The sequence below is a fragment of the Pelophylax lessonae genome (assembly GCF_965119305.1).
Source record: "Pelophylax lessonae genome assembly, chromosome: 3".
Taxonomy (NCBI): Eukaryota; Metazoa; Chordata; class Amphibia; order Anura; family Ranidae; genus Pelophylax; species Pelophylax lessonae.
In genome coordinates this window covers 359,901,582-359,919,629 of record NC_138770.1, presented here as the reverse complement: position 1 = coordinate 359,919,629, position 18,048 = coordinate 359,901,582, and the positions used below count along the sequence as shown (strand labels likewise).

At 41.7% G+C, this 18,048-nt stretch overlaps 1 protein-coding gene across 1 annotated transcript in view; it reads left to right on the top strand.

The window, feature by feature from the left end:
- Window positions 1–17,608, top strand: part of PGM3 (phosphoglucomutase 3) — a 60,243-nt gene extending 42,635 nt beyond the window's left edge. The window contains exons 10-13 of the mRNA XM_082250090.1: window positions 3,724–3,840; window positions 5,270–5,392; window positions 11,022–11,195; window positions 17,349–17,608. Of these exons, the coding sequence (XP_082106216.1) occupies window positions 3,724–3,840; window positions 5,270–5,392; window positions 11,022–11,195; window positions 17,349–17,438 (504 nt within the window). The 3' untranslated portion in view covers window positions 17,439–17,608. The remainder of the gene's footprint in view (window positions 1–3,723; window positions 3,841–5,269; window positions 5,393–11,021; window positions 11,196–17,348) is intronic.
- Window positions 17,609–18,048: the final 440 nt, after the last annotated feature.

The window sequence follows — 18,048 nt, the reverse complement described above, 5'->3', positions numbered from 1 at the left end:
TCAAGCACAGGTGTTCTTGCCGGAGGACAAGCTCTGGACCTTACAGGACGAGATCAGGTCCCTCAGGGACAAGCCATCCTTGTCACTCAGGACCTGCATGCGGTCCCTAGGGTTGATGGTATCGGCCTTCGAGGCGATACCCTTTGCTCAGTTTCACACACGGTCTCTTCAAGTGGAGATCCTGGCCAGGTGGGACAGACTACCTCAGTCCTTGGATCTGAGTGTCTCATTGAGTCGCCGGACCAGAATGGATCTTCTGTGGTGGCTTCAGTCCCCAGCTGTGTCAGAAGGAAAATCCTTCCGTCCGTTGCTGTGGACTGTGATTACCACGGATGCCAGCCTGTCGGGCTAGGGTGGAGTCCTGGGAAACTTGTCTGCCCAGGGCACTTGGTCAGGGGAGGAATCCTCCCTTCCGATCAACATATTGGTATTGAGAGCGATCAAACTCTCTCTTCCAGTGGTCGGATCGACTTCGGGGCCGTCCAGTTCGGGTACAGACGGACAATGCTACCGCGGTGGCTTACATCAACCACCAAGGGGGCACCAGGAGTGCCCGGGCGGCCCGGGAGGTGACCGATATTCTGTCTTGGGCCGAGACTCATGTCCCGGCAATCTCGGCAGTTCACATTCCGGGTGTGGAGAATTGGCAGGCCGACTATCTGAGCCGCCAGACCCTGGACCAGGGGGAATGGTCCCTGCACCCGGAGGTCTTCCACAAGGTGGAAAGATTCGTGGCAAGAACGCGCGATCCGTGGGCGGATGCCTCGGATGCATTGGTGGCGCCTTGGCATCAGTATTGCCTGATGTATGCCTTTCCTCCGATTCAGTTGTTGTCCAGGTTCCTTCGCAGGTTAGCCTCGGAACCGCACTTGGTGATTCTGGTGGCTCCGGACTGGCCGCGCCGGTCCTGGTATGCCGACGTTCACCTGGCAGTGGCGCCTCCTTGGCGGCTGCCAATGCGGGAAGATCTACTGTCTCAGGGACTGATCTTCCATCCTGCTTTGCAGTTGCTGACTTTAACGGCCTGGCTGTTGAGACCCAGGTCCTGAGAGACAGGGGTCTCTCCCCAGAGGTCATTCCTACTCTAATCAAGGCTAGGAAGACCTCATCCGGAAAAATCTATTACCGTACCTGGAAAGCCTATTTCACCTGGTGTGAATCCAGGGGGTTCTCCCCTCGCTCGTACTCGGTGTCGAGAGTGTTGGCTTTTCCCCGGACTGGTGTGGACCAGCGCCTGGCGCTGGCCATGATTTAAGGGCCAGGTTTCTGCACTGGCTATTCTTTTCCAACGCCCTGTGGCGTCTCATTCCTTGATTCGCACCTTTATTCAAGGTGTGCGACATTTGGCTCCTCCCCGGAGGGAGCCTTTGCCTCCATGGGACTTGAACTTGGTTCTGTCCGCTTTGCAGCGTTCTCCCTTTGAAAACATCCGGGAGATATCGTTGCCTCTACTGTCTAAGAAGGTTGCTTTTCTAGTGGCAATCACTTCGTCTCGCAGGGTGTCGGAGTTGGCGGTTGGTTGTTGTCTTGCTGCTCTCCTTACTTGGTGATTCACAAGGATAAGGTGGTCTTGCGACCTCATTTGTCTTTTCTTCCTAAGGTGGTCTCTGAGTTTCACCTTTTAATGAGGACATTGTCCTGCCTTCGCTCTGTGCGAAGCCTAAGCATCCTAAGGAGGTTGGATTGCTTTCTTTGGATGTTGTCAGGGCGACCTGTCGTCCACTGAATCCTTTCGGAAAATGGATTCCCTCTTTGTCCTTCCTGAGGGACCTCGGAAGCGACCATTGCCAAATGGATCAGACAGGCCATTGAACAGGCCTATGCTTTGAAGGAACGGGTTCCACCCTTCCCTGTTAAGGCGCACTCTACCAGATCTTTGAGTGCGTCCTGGGCCTACTGGCATCGAGCCTTGGTGGCCCAGGTGTGCATGGCTGCGACTTGGTCGTCGGTGCACACCTTTTCCAAATTCTATAAGGTGGATGTTCTGCCTCCTTTTGGCCGCAAAGTTCTCAGTGCGGCAGTGCCATAAGGGACCCTTGTTTTTTTTGTGGGTCCCTGACTGTTGGGGTTGTTTATCCCCTGGGTTATTTGCTTTCCTGGGCTGTTGCTCCTGTTGAGCTTTTTCTGTTGCCCAGAAGGTACTCTTACTGTGCGTGTGAGGTTCCTTTCTCTGATGTGGGTACTGCGTTGCCTTTTCTACGGTTGCGTCTCCCACCCCTCATGTCTACACTGCTTTGGGACATCCCAATAGTGATGACTTGGAGGTGGCGGCGACTGTCGGAGGACGTAAGAGAAAATTGAATTTTTGTAAAATCTTACCTGTAAAATTCCTTTCTCTGAGTTCTCCGACAGTCGCCGCCCCCGCCCCTCATTTGGGGTTTTTTTCCTTGTACACTTACTGCTATGCAACCAAACTGAGTTGGGAGTGATCACTGCAGGGGGGGTATTGACCAGTGGGACAGCCCCCATGGGTGTTTCTATGCAAATGCTTTTGTTCTTTTGACTAAGTCTTATGCCTAGCTACTCCTGCGGCGCGGAAGTCAAGACCCAATAGTGATGACTTGGAGATGGCGACGACTGTCGGAGGACTCAGAGAAAGGAATTTTACAGGTAAGTTTTTACAAAAATTCCGTTATTTGTGTCCTTCTCAAAACTTTTGGCCAGGGCTGTATTTCCATGAATCTTCCAGGACCACGCTAAAACCCTCCCTTAGTCCTGGTTTTGTTCCTATTTCTATTCTTATTTGCTTGCCATATAGTCCAAGTTAAAAGTACAGAGTGTGTGTGTGTGTGTGTGTGATAAAAATGTATTTATTATAAAAAAAAAAAAAAAACCCTATTTGTCAACATGGCTATCGTTTTTTGATTTAATTTAATTACAGGCTTTGTTGTGTGCCCTTTAGATCTTTGTAGATGTGCATGCGAGTTGACAGCCGACAATGGCAGTGGAATGCCTTTGTCAAATTCATTTTGATAGCTTTCCCAAAATCTTAATTACAAACAGCATTGTAATCCAAGTGAACATCTGGACCCCAGAAATAAACGTCGTTGTAAAGGAGGATTATGCTGTAAGATGGAGAGTAATAGAGGACAAGGATTATAGTATGTGCGTTTTAGGATGGAAAAATCTTTTTTTGTACAGTCCAAACACTTTTTAATGAAAAAGCACCTTTCTCTTTCGTTCCTAGTTCCTTGCTGGGATCTTTGGTCCTGGCAAAATTTTTTAGATAGATAATTTTCTCCTCCTGGATTTTTCCTGTTGGCTAATGTTTAACCTTGGGGAATTTTTTGGTTGTTCCTACCCCTCATGTTTAACGCTGCTTTGGGATGTCCCAATGATTATTATGAATACCAGGAGATGTGTCCTTCAATGAATGAAAGAGAAAATGGGATTTTTGACTTACCATAAAATCTATTTCTCTGATGTTCATTGACGGACACAGCACACACCCCTCTGTGGAGTTATTATTCTCCTGACACTGCTTGTAACAAAACTGAGTGGCTATAGCAGAGAGAGGGAGTATACCCCCTGGGACTGCCCATGGGTGTAGCCAGAGTTTTTTTTCTGCCTAGTGTTCTTCTCCTGTATGGGGCAGTATAACCCAATGGTTATGAATACCAGAAGCTGTGTTCGTCAAATAACATTAGAGAAATGGATTTTATGGTAAGTCACATTTTTGTAGTACTGCGGACAGATACTTAGCATGCTGTTTATCTCTGGCAGGTGCTGTTTAGTAAGAATGCTGAAGAGCAGATAAAACAGCTGAACCATACAGGGGCCACTGAAGAAATTAGAAAAGCTGCTCAAATGCTGGAAAATGTCATTAATCTTATCAACCAGGTAAGTGTAGAAATAATTTCTTATTGACTACTTCAGTATATGTTGCCAAATTACTAGGGATGCACCGAAATTTCGGCCACCGAAATTATCGGCCGAAAATGAGCCTCTCTCATTTCGGCCGATAATGGGTTAACAGTGCCGAAAATAAAAATGGCCGCCGTGGGGAAGGAGGAGGGCGCAGCGCAGCGCAGGGCAGGTTTCAAAAGTCCCGCCTCTGGCCGGCCGTCCGCCTCTTAATAATGTCCCTACTACTCTGTGCATTATGAATGGACATACTAGGCGGGGGGCGGGGCGAGCGGCCGCTATAGAGAGAACTATTGTGATCCTTCACTGTCAGCTCCTCACGTCTATGTATGAATGAGAACTGAACTGAGCTGACACCGGGCGGGGGGGCGGGCGGAGCGGCCGCTATTAGCTGTGACTATGTGAGAGCTTCACTTCCCTGACAGGCACGTATCTCCGCTGACAAGGAAGAGAAGCTCTCACATAGTCACAGCTAATAGCGGCCGCTCCGCCCGCCCCCCCGCCCGGTGTCCGCTCAGTTCAGTTCTCATTCATACATAGACGTGAGGAGCTGACAGTGAAGGATCACAATAGTTGTCTCTATAGCGGCCGCTCGCCCCGCCCCCCGCCTAGTATGTCCATTCATAATGCACAGAGTAGTAGGGACATCATTGAGAGGCGGTGCCGCCGGCCAGAGGCGGGACTTTTGAATGCAGGAGAGGACACCCGAGGAGGAGGACGCTGAGGCAGTGGGGGAGGGGGGAGGGGAGCTGAGGCAGCTTACCAATGCTATTAGTATTATGAGGCATGAGGGGTTAATGTATTGTCACTGCTGGTCACTCATCTATTAGTGACTGACCAGTGGCAGTTAATTAACCCCTTTTGTGCTGCATTAGTGCAACCAGTGTCAGTGTTAATTAACACTGGTTGCACTAATGCAGCACAAAGGGGTTAATTACCTGCCACTGGTCAGTCACTAATAGATGAGTGACCAGCAGTGACAATACATTAACCCCTCATGCCTCATAATACAAATACCATTGGTAATTAAATTAACCTCTTGCCAACCCATCACAGTACATATACTGTGACAGGGTGGCAGCGACAGGTGTAGGTGTACGTCGCTGCCTGTTTTTGGTTTATGTCCCTGTTCTATCCATTTCAAATTTTTTTGGGGGAAAAAGTCATTTTCGGTTTCGGTTTCGGTTTTCGGCCAAGGGCATCCTGCATTTTCGGTTTCGGTTTCGGCCCAAAATTTTCATTTCGGTGCATCCCTACAAATTACTGAAACCGAAAATAGCTTCATATTATTATATTCTCCTCTGCTTAATTGTGAATGTATTTTACAAAAGATGCCGAAGAATTATTATATTGTGTGTTGTTGTGTTTTTTTTTTTTTTTGTAAACATTGATTGTATTTTTCTAGACAGTTGGAGATGCTATTTCTGATATGTTGGTTATCGAAGCAATTCTTTCCTTGAAAGGTCTCACAATACAGAAATGGGATGAAATTTATACCGACCTTCCTAATCGCCAACTTAAAGTGACAGTAAGTAAATCATGTGAAACTGATGTGTATATCGAAATAGAAAATGGGAGCTATATCTTTCACCTTCTAGGCTTTTATTGTGAGAGAGTGGATTCTTTTACAACACACCTAGCCTTTTTTGTTCCCCAAAGAGTTTGACCTTTTTATGCATAAGTGCTAGAATTGCGCATCTACACTGGCCTCACGATTCAATTCAACTACGATTTTATCCTTTCAACGATTCGATTCCACGATGCATCACAATTCCTGCCCACGGTTTTCTTTAAAAAAAAAAAAAAAAATTCAAGCAGTCAGAAGAACTCCATAAAATTAAAAAAAAAAAAAAAAAAAAAAAAAGGGTGTGTGTGTGTGTGTATATGTATGTATGTATGTATGTATGTATGTATGTATGTATGTATGTATATATATATATATATATATATATATATATATATATATATATATAACACTCCCTGCTTGTAGCAAAGTCTGAACACAGCAGTTAACAGTATTTATTTAGAACCAATAATACTAAATGGCACGGCCCCCCTTTACATTACACATTTTTCCCCCCCTCAGTCTCCTTGGAGAGCCCTGCCAGTGTACTCCTAAAGTAAAAAAATATCACTACCAGCCCCTCCTTCCTTTTTTTTTTTTTTTTTTTTTTTTTATGAATACATCCTACACTGTGTCAGTGTAAACTGATGCCTCTAAATACCTTCTATCTGAGCTTTTTTATGGCCAGTCACATGACCTCCCTGGCTGACTTTTAGAGGGGATCTCAGCCCCTCCTGCTGTAGCCCTTTCATCGGAGGAGGCGTACTGGAATGAAGTCCCTCTACATCAATGCCAAATTGTTCAAGACTGCATCATGATGCGTTGATTCGACTATTATTTTCAACACCCCTAATAAGTGCGGGGGGGGGGGGAGGGGTTACCTTTCCTCACTCCCTTAGCTCCTTACTTAACTTGGGAAAAAAATTATAGAACTTTATTTCTATATTTGAGTGACATTACCCAGGGTTACCATTGGGAAACAGCAGCAATATCTTTGGGTTATTTATATTGGCCCTTGAAGTACTCTTGTGTCCCCTGTGTCTCCCAACCTCCTTTCTTTCTACAAATGGGATGATGCTGGATTGGGTGCCTACCTGGTGGACTGCACAAATTAAATTATCTACCACCCACCTTTTGTCACCTAAAGACATCGATTTTCCTTGAGAACTGATTTCATCCACTTCTTGAAAACATTAAGAAATTTGAATCTTTAAACCAATAAGTATGTGGATTTCTAATAAATGATTTAAACAAATTGATTCTAATTTTTGTGATCGCATATGGAAGAAGAGGAAGGCCCGTTTTTTAGCTTAAATACCTTACTATATGGCAGAGATAGGGGGGCTGGCAGTGCCACACTCCAAAAGGTATGTTTTGGCATCCCAATTACAGCAGTTCGCGGGTTGGGGGATTGGGGACGCTGGTGACCATATTGCCCAACTAGTGTCTTTTTTTTACCTAATCCTACGCTTACGGCTGGCTCTCATCTGGAGATGGGTCTTCCAGGTGTCCCCTCCTCTTCTCCAACAGCAGATCTGCTTAGGAATGTTTGGCAAGCAACAAGGGAGGACTTGTGGAATAATCCTAATTATCCTGAATTATGTAAGATACAGGGATTTTCCTTATGAAGGCAGCAGGGGAATCTGTTTTTTCAATACATTACAGTTGTGCTCATAAGTTTACATACCCTGGCAGAATTTAAGATTTCTTGCCCATTTTTTCAAGAAAATGAATAGCACAAACTTTTCTTTCACTCATGGTTAGTGTTTGGCTGAGGCCATCAACTGTGTTTACTCTTTTTAAATCCTAATGACAACAGAAACTACCCAAATGACCCTGATTAAAAGTTTACATACCCTTGTGATTTTGCCCTGATAACATGCACACAAGTTGACACACAGGGGTTTGAATGGCTATTAAAGGTAATCATCCTCATCTGTGATCTGTTTGCTTGTAATTAGTTTGTGTGTATGAAAAGTCAATGAGTTTCTGGACTCCTGACAGACCCTTGCATCTTTCATCCAGTGCTGCACTGATGTTTCTGGATTCTTAGTCATGGGGAAAGCAAAATAATTGTCAAAGGATCTGCTGGAAAAGGTAGTTGAACTGTATAAAACAGGAAAGGGATATAAAAAGTTATCCAAGGAATTGAGAAATTGAGAATGCCAATCGGCAGTGTTCAAGCTATAATCAAGAAGTGGAAAATTAGATGTTCTGTTGAAACCAAACCACGGTCAGGTAGACCAACTATAAATTTCATTTACAACGGTCAGGGAAATTGTTTGGGATACAAAGAAAAACCCACAAATAACTTCAGATGAAATACAGGACTCTGAAAACATGTGGTGTGGCTGTTTCAAGATGCACAATAAGGAGGCACTTGAAGAAAGAAGGGCTGCGTGGTCGAGTCGCCAGAAGAAAGCCAATAATACGCAAATGCCACAAAGTATCTCGCTTACAATACGCCAAACGGATACAAGCCTCAAACCTTCTGGCACAAAGTAATTTGGAGTGATGAGACCAAAATTTAGCTTTTTGGCCACAACCATAAACGCTACATTTGAAGAGGAGTCCACAAGGCCTATGATGAAAGGTACACTATTCCTACTGTGCAACACGGCGGTGGATCACTGATATTTTGGTGGTGTGAGCTACAAAGGCACAGGGAATTTGGTCAGAATTGATGGCAAGATAAATGCAGTATGTTATCAAAAAATACTGGAGGAAAATTTGCATTCAACAGCCCGGAAGCTGCGCATGGGAGGTACTTGGATATTCCAACATGACAATGATCCTAAACACAAGGCCAAGTCGACCTGTAATTGGCTACAGCAGAATAAAGTGAAGGTTCTGGAGTGGCCATCTTTCTCCTGACCTCAATATTATTGAGAAACAGAAGGGTGGAGCCGCTCAGGTGTATGTCTCAGACATGGTGCCGGTCGGATCCGTCATCCAAAGACATAAGCAATTGAAAATATGAGACCACACTCTAGTCACGAGTTGAAATCAAAAAGTGGTTCCTTTTATTCCTCAAAGATGAATGAAGGCAGACAGACAGTGTGGTTATGAGTAAGCGCCTGGGAATGTCGTGAAACGCGTCAACCTTGCACGTCTGTCTGTACACTGTCTGTCTGCCTTCATTCATCTTTGAGGAATAAAGGAACCACTTTTTGATTTCAACTCGTGACTAGAGTGCGGTCTCATATTTTCAATTGCTCAATATTATTGAGCCACTCTGGGAGATCTCAAACGTGCAGTACATGCAAGACAGCCCAAGAATTTACAGGAACTGGAGGCTTTTTGCCAGGAAGAATGGGCAGCTTTACCATTTTAAGAAGATAAAGAGCCTCATCCACAAATATCACAAAAGACTAAAAGCTGTCACTGTCATTGATAAAGGGGGCAATACACGGTATTAGGAACTGAGTATGTAAACTTTTGATCAGGGTCATTTGGGTTGTTTCTGTTGTCATTATGATTTGAAAAGAGTAACCATGAGTGGAAGAAAAGTTTGTTATTCATATTCTTTGACAAATGGCCAAGAAATCATAAATTCTGCCAGGGTATGTAAACTTATGAGCACAACTGTATACTCTAGTAGCACTCAAGGCGTATGATCAATTATGTGTGGAATTTCAGTTAAACACACAAACAATTTTATCAATATCTCCAACTGAGGCATGCGATACAGACCCAAAAACAAACGCTAAATTTGACTGTCTCTAGCTCCTCGTTGCTACATGAGGTTATGCAGGCGTCTGATCGCAAGGGGTTGATATCGCGAGCATACTCATTCTTGTTATCATCCATTCAGGATCCTGCTTACTTAAATGTAGAACCCATTGGACATGGCCCTGGAGTCTCTTCCAGTTGTGTCGGTATCGCCTTCCCATAAACTCTTGCAACTATTTATCCTACACAGAACTTATCGTACACCTATTAAACTATTTGATTGGGGCTGGATGATTTCTCCTTTATGCCCAAAATGTACAGTCCACAGAGGGGACTTTTAAACACATGATATGGCATTGCCCGAAAACTTACACGATATTGGGCAGGGGTTATGTAGACTATTTCTGATCTAGCCCAAACATGGTGTGTCTGTTTGGTGCGATCGATGCTGAAGTGTATCCAAAAGTTATTTGCATCATGGTAACCAGATTATTATACCTTGCTAGGAAGTTGATTGCCCAATTTTGGCTGGCATCTACTGTACCTACTAGGGCCCAGTGGTTTGCCTATGTTGACTCTATTCTTCTTAGAGAACAATTGACATATCGCCATCGTAATGCAGTCAAAAAGTTTAAACTTGTCTGGCTAGATAACCCTAGCCTTGCCCCTCCACAGCTAGTGATCGATAGATTGTTATGATTTTAAACCCACCAAAAGTTTTTTGTGATGTTTGCCTGGGCTTGGGACTTTTCTTATGTCAGTGTAGCTAAGTTGACCTTTTGAGCAGATGCCCATTAAGCTGCGTGAGAGAATGAAAATGCAAGGTCTCCAGTGCAGATAATCTGGATTCCACTGATGCTTTTTGAGGTTTCCAAGGCAGATACCCTATCATCCATGTGAAAGACTTGCTTAACTTCTGATAGTTCATTTTTAAGTGTCCTCTCCATTTGCTGACAGTAAATTGAGGTCTGACCTAAGTGAGAAGAGGACTCCTATCTCCTTGCTGGAGACCACAATAAGATCACCCGAAGTGAGTCTGCTGGGTATAGGATCGGTGGCATGTGTAATGATTAGTCTCTGCTGAATTCATCTTTTTGGCACTTTTCATTCTGATCTGTATCGTTCTCATCATGTGCAGTAGTGGTTTGTGAGCAGTATATGAGTCTGTATGGTTTGCAACCTGGGTGGTTTTAGGAGCTTTTTTGCTTTTGGTCTGGTTCACTTGGCTCAATTAATAATCCTGGGGCTAAGCGGTCTCACCCTAGGCTTCTTCACTGCTCCATTGCCTGGCCATGCCCCCTCCAAGCTTTGGTCTTAGGGATAGGTTTTCTCCTTTCCCCTCAGAAGACACAGTTCACTGGTTCTGTGTGTGTTGGATTCCCTCTTCTAGACTGCTACTTGGTCTTCTGTTCCCATGTTTTGCTATAACAAGTTGGAGGTTGTGGCCAGCATTCGGGTGAACTGTCCATAAGATGGCTCTTGCGCTACATGCAGTCCTCAGCTTTCATTTTGTTCATATTGAGTCTGTTAGCAATTTATTTGCTGTGTTGCCCAACCCTAAGTTGAACCGATTTTGGGCATTCCAAAAGTTTAAGACTTCCTGTGGCCCTCAGTGGGCACCTTTTACAAACTTCAAGAATTTCTGCTGATGGTGTATTGTGGTACATCTTTTTTTTTTTTTTTGCAGCACTGTACTTTGAATGTGTATTTCTCTAAGGGGCTAATGGGCAGCTATTGCTGAGATATTGTAATTGACTTGCCTTGGGAAAACTTATTAGTGCATGCAGATAAAAGCATGTCAATTTTCAAGGTATCATAGATGTTGGTTCAAGATCTTGCTTATGCTAAACTAGCATGTTGTTCTGCTGGATGTGAGCCCCTCATAGCCTATTTCCAAAATTGGGTCTTTTGTGGTTTTTAGGTTGCTGATAGAAAGGTAATTGAAACGACTGATGCGGAGAGACGTACTGTAACACCACCTGGACTTCAGGAGAAAATAGATGAACTTGTCAAGACTTATAATATGGCCAGATCATTTGTTCGTCCTTCAGGAACTGAAGATGTAGTACGTGTTTATGCAGAGGCAGACACTCAGGTAAGATGTTACAGATAAATCACTCTAATGTGCATTTCATGATTTCTGTACTAAAAGTGCATGACTTAACACCAGGACCATTGCTTGCATTAAGCCTTCAATCACACTCAATGCGGATTTAAAATCGTACGCGTTTATCTGAACTCACACAATTTCAAAGCTACATTTCAGTCTGACTTCGGGGGTGACTTTAAATGTACACAGATGTCTATTGAAATTGTCCTCAAAGTCGCCAAAAGTAGTTAAGGTTCTACTTTTGAAAATCGGTGCGGCGTCGCACCGATTGGTATGATTTGATTGCTGGCAATAGGCTGCCATTCGACCTGTCAAATCACGCTGATGTGAATGAAGGCTCAAGATCTGTTTATTGGTAATGGGTAACAATTGGCCTTATTTAACCTTCTCAATCTTTAACCACTTAAGCCCCGGAAGATTTTACCCCCTTCCTGACCAGGGGGTATTTTGCGATTCGGCACTGCGTGATTTTACCGGACAATTGCGCGGTCGTGCAACGCTGTACCCAAATGAAATTGACGTCCTTTTTTTCCCCACAGACAGAGCTTTCTTTTGGTGGTATTTGATCACCTGTGCGATTTTTTTTTTTTTTTTTTTTTTTTTTTTTTTTTTTTTTTTTTTTTTTTTGATCATGCGCTATAAACAAAAAAAGAGCGTCAATTTTGCAAAGATAACAATATTTTTCCCATTTTTTTTTTTTTATAAGAAATACCCACCCCCCCCCCCCCCCCAAAAAAAATGTAAAAATCAAAATTTTTTAACATTTTAGGCCAATTTTTCTGCTACATATGTTTGGTAAAAAAAAAATCGCAAAAAGCGTATTTTGATTGGTTTGCGAAAATTTATTGCGTTTACTAACTAAGGGAAAGATTTTTTTTTTTTTTTTAACGAGTAATGGTGGCGATCTGTTTTTTTTTTTTTTTTTTTTTTTTTTTTTTTTTTTTTGCGGGACTGCGACGGACAGATCGGACCCTTGACTGACATTTTTGACACTTTTGGGGGGTACCAGTGACATTACTACAGTAATCAGTGCTATACATATGCACTGTTACTGTAAAAATGACACTGGCAGGGAAGGGGTTAACTTTATTGGAGAAGGAGGGGTTAAGTGTGCCACTAGGGGCGTGCTTCTAACTGCAGGGATGTGGCTTTTCATGTAACAGCAGAGATCTACGGTCCTACATAGCAGGACCTTATGATCTCTGCTGTTGCACAAGGGAGAGTGACAGGCGGCTTTGTTTACACTAGCCGCCTGCCTTTCTCCCTCTGTAACTGACGATCGTGAGTGACCAGGGGACATCAAGTCCGCCGGTCACACGCGTGGGGATCAGAGTGAGCGGCGGACTCCAGCGGCGCGCGCTCGCCCCCTATTGGCTCGCAGGCGAGTGATGTACCGGTACGTCACTTTGCCTGGCTGGGGCTGACCGCCGCAGTATATGTACTTGAGGCGGTCAGCAACCGGTTAAGTGAACCGAACCTAGACTAAAACCCTTCTAATGTAACCGTACTGAAAAGCTGGCTCCCAAGTATCTGTTTTCAAATTGATGCCTGAGTCGAGCCCCTTGGATCCCAAGCAGCACAAGTACTTGCAGGCCCACAAGGTATCTATGCTTTAGCAGTGTTACCTTACAGTGCCTTGAAAAAGTATTCATACACCTTGGAAGTTTCCACATTTTGTCATGTTGCAACCAAAAACGGAATTGGATTTTATGTGATAGACCAACACAAAGTGGCACGTAATTGTGAATTAGAAGAAAATTTTCCAATTTTTTTTTAACAAATATCTTAACCGCCTTAGCGGTAAACCCGAGCGTTACTCGGGGTAGGAATTTTCTGCTATTAGCGGTATCCCCGAGTCACGCTCGGGGTCAATGGGCAGAGCGTGCAGAGAGCGCAGCGGAGCTTCTCTTACCTTATCCTGGCGATCCAGCGATGAGCTCTCATTGCTGTGACCGCCAGCGAGATCTCCGCCGCTCGTCTGTCGGTAGGAGGACTTCCTAGTTCCGTTCCCTGCAGCAGCAATGCTGCATGGGAGCGGAACTAGAGAGGGAAATTCAAAAAAAAAAAAAAAGTTGCACAAAACACATAACACATTTTATATTATATATATATGCATATATATATATGTGTATATGTATATAGGTATATGTATATAGGTATATATATATATACCTATATATACACACACACACACACACACACACACACACACACACATATATATATATATATATATATATATATATATATATATATATATATATATATATATATATATATATAAAATTATATTATTGATTCGATTATAATTCATGCGTTATATATATATATATATATAATATATAGCGCATGAATTATAATCTAATCAATAATATAATTTTATTATATATATTATATATTAAATTATAAAATAATATTATTGATTCGATTATAATTCACTTGTTTGTGTTTCAAATTTATCACATCTGGGATGTCTACTAGAGACTTGTTTTGGTCAGGTTTAAGTCAGTAATTACTAAGAATTGTAGGCCTATAATACATAACGCCAAATTTCCATGAAAAGAATTGTACCGCTTTTGGAACAGAATTCCTGACAGAATCATACCGCCAGGGAGGTTAAAAGTGTGGTGTGCATTTGGATTCAGCCCCCTGTACTCTGATACCCCTAACTAAAATCTAGTGGAACCAATTTGCCTTCAGAAGTCACCTAAGTGTGTCCAACTGTGTAATTTAATCTCCGTAATAAATACAGCTGTTCTGTGAAGCCCTCAGAGGTTTGTTAGAGAACCTTAGTAAACAAACAGCACAATGAAGGCCAAGGAACACACCAGACAGATCATTGATAAAGTTGTGAAGAAGTTTAAAGCAGGGTTGGGTTCTTAAAAAAAAAAAAAAAAAAAAATCCCAAGCTTTGAACATCTCACAGAGCACTGTTCAATTCATCACTATAAAATTGGAAAGAGTACGGCACAACTGCACACCTACCAAGACATGGTCTTTCACCTAAACTGACAGGCCGGGCAAGGAGAGCATTAATTAGAGAAGTAGCCATGGTAAGTGGAGGAGCTACAGAGATCCAAAACTCAGGTGGGAGAATCTCTCCACAGGACAGCTATTAGTCGTGCACCCCACAAATCTGGCCTTTTATGGAAGATTGGCAAGAAGAAAGCCATATGAAGTCCTGTTTGCGAGAAGCCATGTGGGGGGGGGGGGGGGGGGACACAGCAAACATGTGGTAGAAGGTGCTCTGGTCAGATGAGACCAAAATTTTACTTTTTAGCCTAAAAGCAAAACCCTATGTGTGGCGGGAAAACACTGCACATCACCCTGAACACACCATCCCACCTGTGAAACATGGGGGTTTATTTGCTAAAGGCAAATCCACTGTGCACTACAAGTGTTTGGAAGTGCAGTCGCTGTAGATCTGAGGCGAAGATCTGAAATGAGGGGAAGCCCTGCTGATTTCTATCATCCAATCATGTGCAAGCACAAATGCTGTTTTTTTTTTTTTTAACCCCCATGCATGTTCCCTTTTAGATCTAGAGTGACTGCACTGTGGATGTTTCTTTAGTAAATAAACCCTATAGTGGTGGCAGCATAATGTTGTGGGGGATGCTTTTCTTCAGCAGGGACAGGGAAGCTGTTCAGAGTTGATGGGAAGATGGATAGAGCCAAATACAGGGCAATCTTCGAAGAAAACCTGTTGAGTCTGCAAAAGACATGAGACTGAGGTAGAGGTTCACCTTCCAGCAGGACAACGACCCTAAATGTACAGCCAGAGCTACAATGCAATGGTTTAGCTCAAAGCATATTCATGTGTTAGAATGGTCCAGTCAAAGTCCAGACCTAAATCCAATTGAGAATCTGTGGCAAGACTTGAAAATTGCTGTTCAGACATTCTCCATCCAATCTGACAGAGCTTGAGCTATTTTGCAAAGCAGAATTGGCAAAAATGTCACTCTACATGTGCAAAGCGGGTAGAGACATCCCCAAAAAGACTTGCAGCTGTAATTGCAGCGAAAGGTGGTTCTAAAAAAGTCAAGGGGTGTGTGTGATCCCTGCGCTATCTGAGGTGGCAAGAGAATCCCTGCTGCAGCGCCACTGGGACTGATACTAAAGCAGTAAACGATATAATTAAAAGAGTAGTGGTGCGCTTCAAGGGTTAGCTCTTGTGGATCTCTATTTGGGTTGGTGGTAGTGGTGTGTGTAAATCTTGATTTGAAAGTGCTCGGCGTGATAGATTTATGTATACATTTATATTCCAAAAAAATAGATAATGAAAGTGCAGGTGTGTCAATCAGATCAATGCGTGTGTCAATAAATATCAAGGTTTTTCTTCTTTACAAATAAATAAATATATGAATACGGTGTTTGTTTTCAATGTGTGTATCAATAAATGAATAGATAAATAAATAAATATCAAAGTGCTTCTTCTTTGCCAGTGAACATCAATAAATAAAATATATAAATCCAGTGTTAGTCTTCAATCTGATTCATAAACAGTAAAAGATATATATATGTGCTCAAAATAAAGTGCTACATGCAATTTCTATTAAAACGGTGCTGGAAGAAATATATGTAAACAGTTCAATTGCAATCTTTCAAATACCAATATCAACTGAGATAGTCCAAAAAAAAAAAAAAAAAAAAAAAAAAATTTAAAATATATATATATATATATATATATATATATATATATATATATATATATATATAGAGAAAATCCAAAAAAAAGCTTGTGTGAATACGTTCCTCGCTTATATCCGTGCTTCACTCATGCATTTAAGTGACTGTGATCTCCTTCACCTTGTGTGTCACCTCTATGTGCTCTAGCCTCTCACCTTATAGGCAAGATCAATATGCCTTTGGTATCTATCCAAGCTCAACGATAGACTCAGTTTCTCTCAATCCGGATCCTTACTCTCTTAATGGAGCTGATTTCTTGGATTCCTATAAATGTTTGTCTCGATCATTTTTCTAGTACTATCCTCCTTGTCTAGATCACAGTCACTTAATTGCATGAGTGAAGCACGGATATAAGCGAGGAACGTATTCACACAAGCTTTTTTTGGATTTTCTCTATATATATATATATATATATATATATATATATATTTTAAAATATATATATTTTTTTTTTTTGGACTATCTCAGTTGATATTGGTATTTGAAAGATTGCAATTGAACTGTTTACATATATTTCTTCCAGCACCGTTTTAATAGAAATTGCATGTAGCACTTTATTTTGAGCACATATATATATCTTTTACTGTTTATGAATCAGATTGAAGACTAACACTGGATTTATATATTTTATTTATTGATGTTCACTGGCAAAGAAGAAGCACTTTGATATTTATTTAATTATTTTATCTATTCATTTATTGATACACACATTGAAAACAAACACCGTATTTATTTGTAAAGAAGAAAAACCTTGATATTTATTGATCTATGTATTTATTGACACACACATTGATCTGATTGACACACCTGCACTTTCATTATCTATTTTTTTGGAATATAAATGTATACATAAATCTATCACGCCGAGCACTTTCAAATCAAGATTTACACACACCACTACCACCAACCCAAATAGAGATCCACAAGAGCTAACCCTTGAAGCGCACCACTACTCTTTTAATTATATTGGTTCTAAAAAAGTATTGACTTGGGGGCTGAATACAAATGCACGCCACACTTTTTATATTTTTACAAATCAATATATGAAAAAACGATTTTATCATATTCCTGCCACTTTGTGTTGGTCTATCACATAAAATTCCAATAAATACATTTAGGATTTTGGTGTAACATGACAAAATGTGGAAAATTTCAAGGGGTATGAATACTATTTCAAGGCACTGTAAATGTTTTAAACCAGGTCAACTTTTATTTAAGGAATTTCATGTAAGCACTGACTTCCAAGGTGAATTCAAATTGGCTCTGTGCTTGGACTGTCTGCATTGTATGTGTGAATGACTGTAGAAACAATGAAGATGAGTCCGAGATGCTGTTTGACATAACTTTAACTTAAAATATTTTTAAAGCAAATAGTTCCAACTAGAATAATCTCCATTGTGTGTCACTGCTAGTGAAACTATACTTGCTGCTGTTCTCTGTTTTGCCTGACAGGAAAATGCTGATTCCTTGGCACATAAGGTTTGCTTGGCTGTGTTTTCCCTTGCTGGAGGAGTTGGAGAACATCCAAAGCCTTTAAGATGAAACCTATCTGAATGACTGACTGTATGGCGGTACCTAGAGTTAAAGTACTATATTTCTGGAAAGTGGAATCTGCTGGAAATTAAATTGTTTACATTCCTAGTGAAATATGTATTTGTCTATTATGCATTAATATATGTTGTTTTTTTATGATATAGTGCCTTTATATCTTACAAAATGAAATATTTTACCTGCAATACACTACTTTATCACCAACTTTGTCTTTTTATTTAGCTTTTTCTGCAGTGCAACCATCAGCTACTGGGTTTGATAACATACTATAGATAGAGCACACTAAAACATCCCACAACATGAAGGCTTCTGTTTAAAAGTGAAGTGCTGTGATGTCATCAGCACATCTTGTCACAACAGAATGCATATTTGGACAGGGCAGAACTGATAACAGTGAGCACTAGATCACTAATGTAGGTAATCAGTTGTTGCAAGTCTGAGGGGCTGGATTAGTCTCCCCTGAATTGACCCAGATCCCCTATGAAGAAAAGATTTGATTTTAAATATCCCTGTTTCACATGAATACCCAGATCCCAACAAATACGATGAAGGTGATGAAAGACCTTCCTTTTCTGTGTGAGGGTCAAACACTGAAGTGAGT